This window comes from Amblyomma mixtum, chromosome 8 (genome assembly GCF_055824585.1).
Source record: "Amblyomma mixtum isolate Tamu chromosome 8, ASM5582458v1, whole genome shotgun sequence".
Taxonomy (NCBI): domain Eukaryota; kingdom Metazoa; phylum Arthropoda; class Arachnida; order Ixodida; family Ixodidae; genus Amblyomma; species Amblyomma mixtum.
The window spans coordinates 123,740,313-123,743,334 of NC_143019.1; the positions used below are offsets into that span (position 1 = coordinate 123,740,313).

The 3,022-nt window shown below is 49.9% G+C and overlaps 1 protein-coding gene across 1 annotated transcript; it reads left to right on the forward strand.

Moving 5' to 3' along the window:
* The first annotated feature begins 655 nt into the window (after nt 1-655).
* LOC149334205 (uncharacterized) lies at nt 656-1,933 on the forward strand. Its single transcript, XM_089557886.1, has one exon. The coding sequence runs from the start codon at nt 671-673 to the stop codon at nt 1,931-1,933; it is 1,263 nt and encodes a 420-aa protein (XP_089414012.1). The 5' UTR covers nt 656-670.
* Nucleotides 1,934-3,022: the final 1,089 nt, after the last annotated feature.

A 3,022-nucleotide genomic window follows, 5' to 3' on the forward strand; every position in this document is an offset into this window, starting at 1 on the left:
ACAAGCCAACGCCAGCGCACCAGATTCACAGCAGCATGTCGCCGCCGACGGGGCTTGCACCACTGACAGCGGACCAGCTCCATCGCAGCTAGCCTGCGCCGACGGGGCAGGTGCCAGTGGCAGCGGACTCGGAGCCCCATCGCCACCAGAAGATCGGCGAGAACACTGGCCGATACAATCAGTGCCAGCTGACCTGAGCGAGCCTGAAGATTCATCGTCAAGCAGCGCATGCAGCGACGACAGTTTTTCAGGTTGTGATACCGCACCCTTAGACAAGGAGACATTTGTTGCGAATGAGGTGGTACGCCAGCCTTGTGACAACCATAGTTCGGCAGCACAGCAATTTGCTCTGATAGCTATCAAGCATAATATAACGCATGCCTGCATGAATGATGTTTTGGATTTCTGCCGTCAGCATGGGATGTTGGACCTTCCTAAAGACGCCAGAACAGTTCTGCAGACACAGAGGAAGGCAAGCCTATATGTCAGTGGCTCTTTTGTGCATTTTGGCCTTTCCGAGGGCATTCAACAGGCACTTCAGCAGTGACCAGTACCTCAATGCGTAAAACTTCATGCAAACATCGATGGACTGCCACTTCACAAAAGCAAGCAGACAGCTCTTTGGCCGATACTTTGCCGCATAGCCAACATCAAGGAGTCGGAACCATTTATGGTTAGCGCCTACTGCGGCACAGGAAAGCCACCCTGTCTCGAGCAGTTCCTAGGCCCATTTCTTGAAGATGTTCGCAACCTGAGTTGCAGTGGACTTACCATAAAAGGGGTTCTGGTAAGCGTGAGCCTGACTGCAGTGATATGTGACGCCCCAGCAAGAAGCTTTGTAAAAGCGATAACAGGGCACACAGGTTATCATGCCTGTGAACGATGCAGCCAGAAAGGGCAGTACATAGACAGCAGGCTCACGTTTCCAGACCTGAATGCACCAGAACGCACTGATGCTTCGTTTCGCAGCCAGGAAGACCAGCGGCATCATACTGGTGTCTCACCATTTACAACACTGGACATTGATATGGTGACATGTTTTCCGACTGAATACATGCATCTTGTCTGCCTGGGGGTGATGCGGCGGCTGCTTCGAAACTGGGTCTGCCGAGGATACACTGCAAGACTGAGCCGAGCTCAACGAAATGACCTTAATGATCAGCTTCGAGCAGCAGCTGCAGCCTTTCCAAGGACCTTTCAAAGAAAGCCAAGGGGAACGGAGGAACTTGACCGGTGGAAGGCAACGGAATACAGAACATTCCTTCTTTATGTGGGGCCTGTAGTGCTGAAGTCAATTTTGACAAAAAAGCTTTATCAGCATTTCTTGATTTTCCATGTTGCGCTCCGAGTACTCGCTTCCCCTGAGCATTATGTTGCCCTCAATCAGTTTGCCCGGGACCTGCTGAGGCATTTTGTCCAAGAATTTGGAAAACTGTATGGAGCAAAGCAGCTCGTCTACAATGTGCACACTCTGGCTCACTTGGCTGAGCAGTGCTTGGAGCATGGCACTGTTGACAACTTCAGTGCCTTCCCTTTCGAGAGTTACCTCGGAAGAGTCAAGAAGATGCTACGAACAACTCACAGGCCTCTGTCGCAGCTAAGCCGTAGAATGTCTGAAGCCAGGCATCATGCACATACCTGTACCAGACAAGTGGACTGGCACGTGAAAGTGGGCGATTGCTTTCTAGTTGACAACCACCCTAGTGTCATCACTGAAGTGGCTGGGGAGAACGTAAAAGCTGGAGCCCTGCTGAATTGTAGGGATTTTTTCAAAGTGCCAATTCAGTCATCAAGGCTAAACATTTGGCGTTGTGGTGATGTTGACCTAGAAACTAATGTCTGGCCCCTGACATACCTGAAGGACAAGGTGCAGTGCTTGAGGCTTGTATACAAGCAAGGGCATGTGGTTTTACCGTTTCTGCACCTTTGTTGAACCCTCAGAAACCGGACGGTACCCCTGACATGTCCATCGAAGAAGCAGTTTAACCCATATGCTATTAAAAGGGTGCCAGTTTGTTTTGAGTTTGACCAAGAGACACAAATCAAGCACTGAAACCTCCTAGTACAACTGGAAGAAAAATTTTCCCTCCTTCAAAACCTAGCTGAGAGTCAACTTTCTGCCTCATTTAAATAGTAGAATACAACAGCCACTAAATCACCATGGGACAGCTGCGTAGTGTACATTGCCTGTGCATGCTTGAAAACCCCAGGGGGTCATAATTTCTGGACCTTTCCACTACAGAGGCGCGTTCCATCCCAGCCACGGCAGTCGCATTTCGATGGAGGCAAAATGCAAGAGGCCTTGTGTACTGTGCAATATCAGTGCATGTTAAAGAACCCCAGACGGTCGAAATTAACCGGAGCCCTCCGCTACGCCATTCCTCATAGCCTGCGTCGCATTGGGACATTAAGCCCTATAAAGCCTTTCCACTACAATATTCCTCATAGACAGAGACGTAGCTCTCTGTGCTCAAGTGAGGAAGAGGAAGAAGCCATTCTTGGACTTGGGTGCGTCGGAGTAGGTGAAGCTGCCTCGGAGTGTGGCAGGAAGTGTGGTGGTGTGAAGCCGTGGCGACTAGTGCAAGGGAAATTGTTGCTACTGTTGGTGCTGTTATTGAGTTCCCACAGCCTAAGTAATCCTTTTGGCTGTCGTACATTGTTTACACTTGAGTACCTCTATGACAAATGCCTTTTGCAACAAAATCACAAATGTGCTGAAGTGACGAAAAGGAAAAGCCATGCTTGGACTTGGGTACGTCGGAGTGGGTGAAGCTGCCTCGGAGTGTGGCAGGAAGTGTGCAGCCGTGGCGACTAGTGCACGGGAAATGGATGCTACTGTTCGCACTGTTATGAGTTCTCACAGCCTAAGTAATCCTTTTGGCTGTCACAAACTGCTTATGTTCAAGTGCCCCTGTTACAAACGCTTTTACCACAAAATCACAAAATGGGCTGAAGTGAGGAAAAGGAAAGAGCCATGCTTGGACTATAGTGCGTCGGAGTGGGTGAAGCTGCCTCGGAGTGT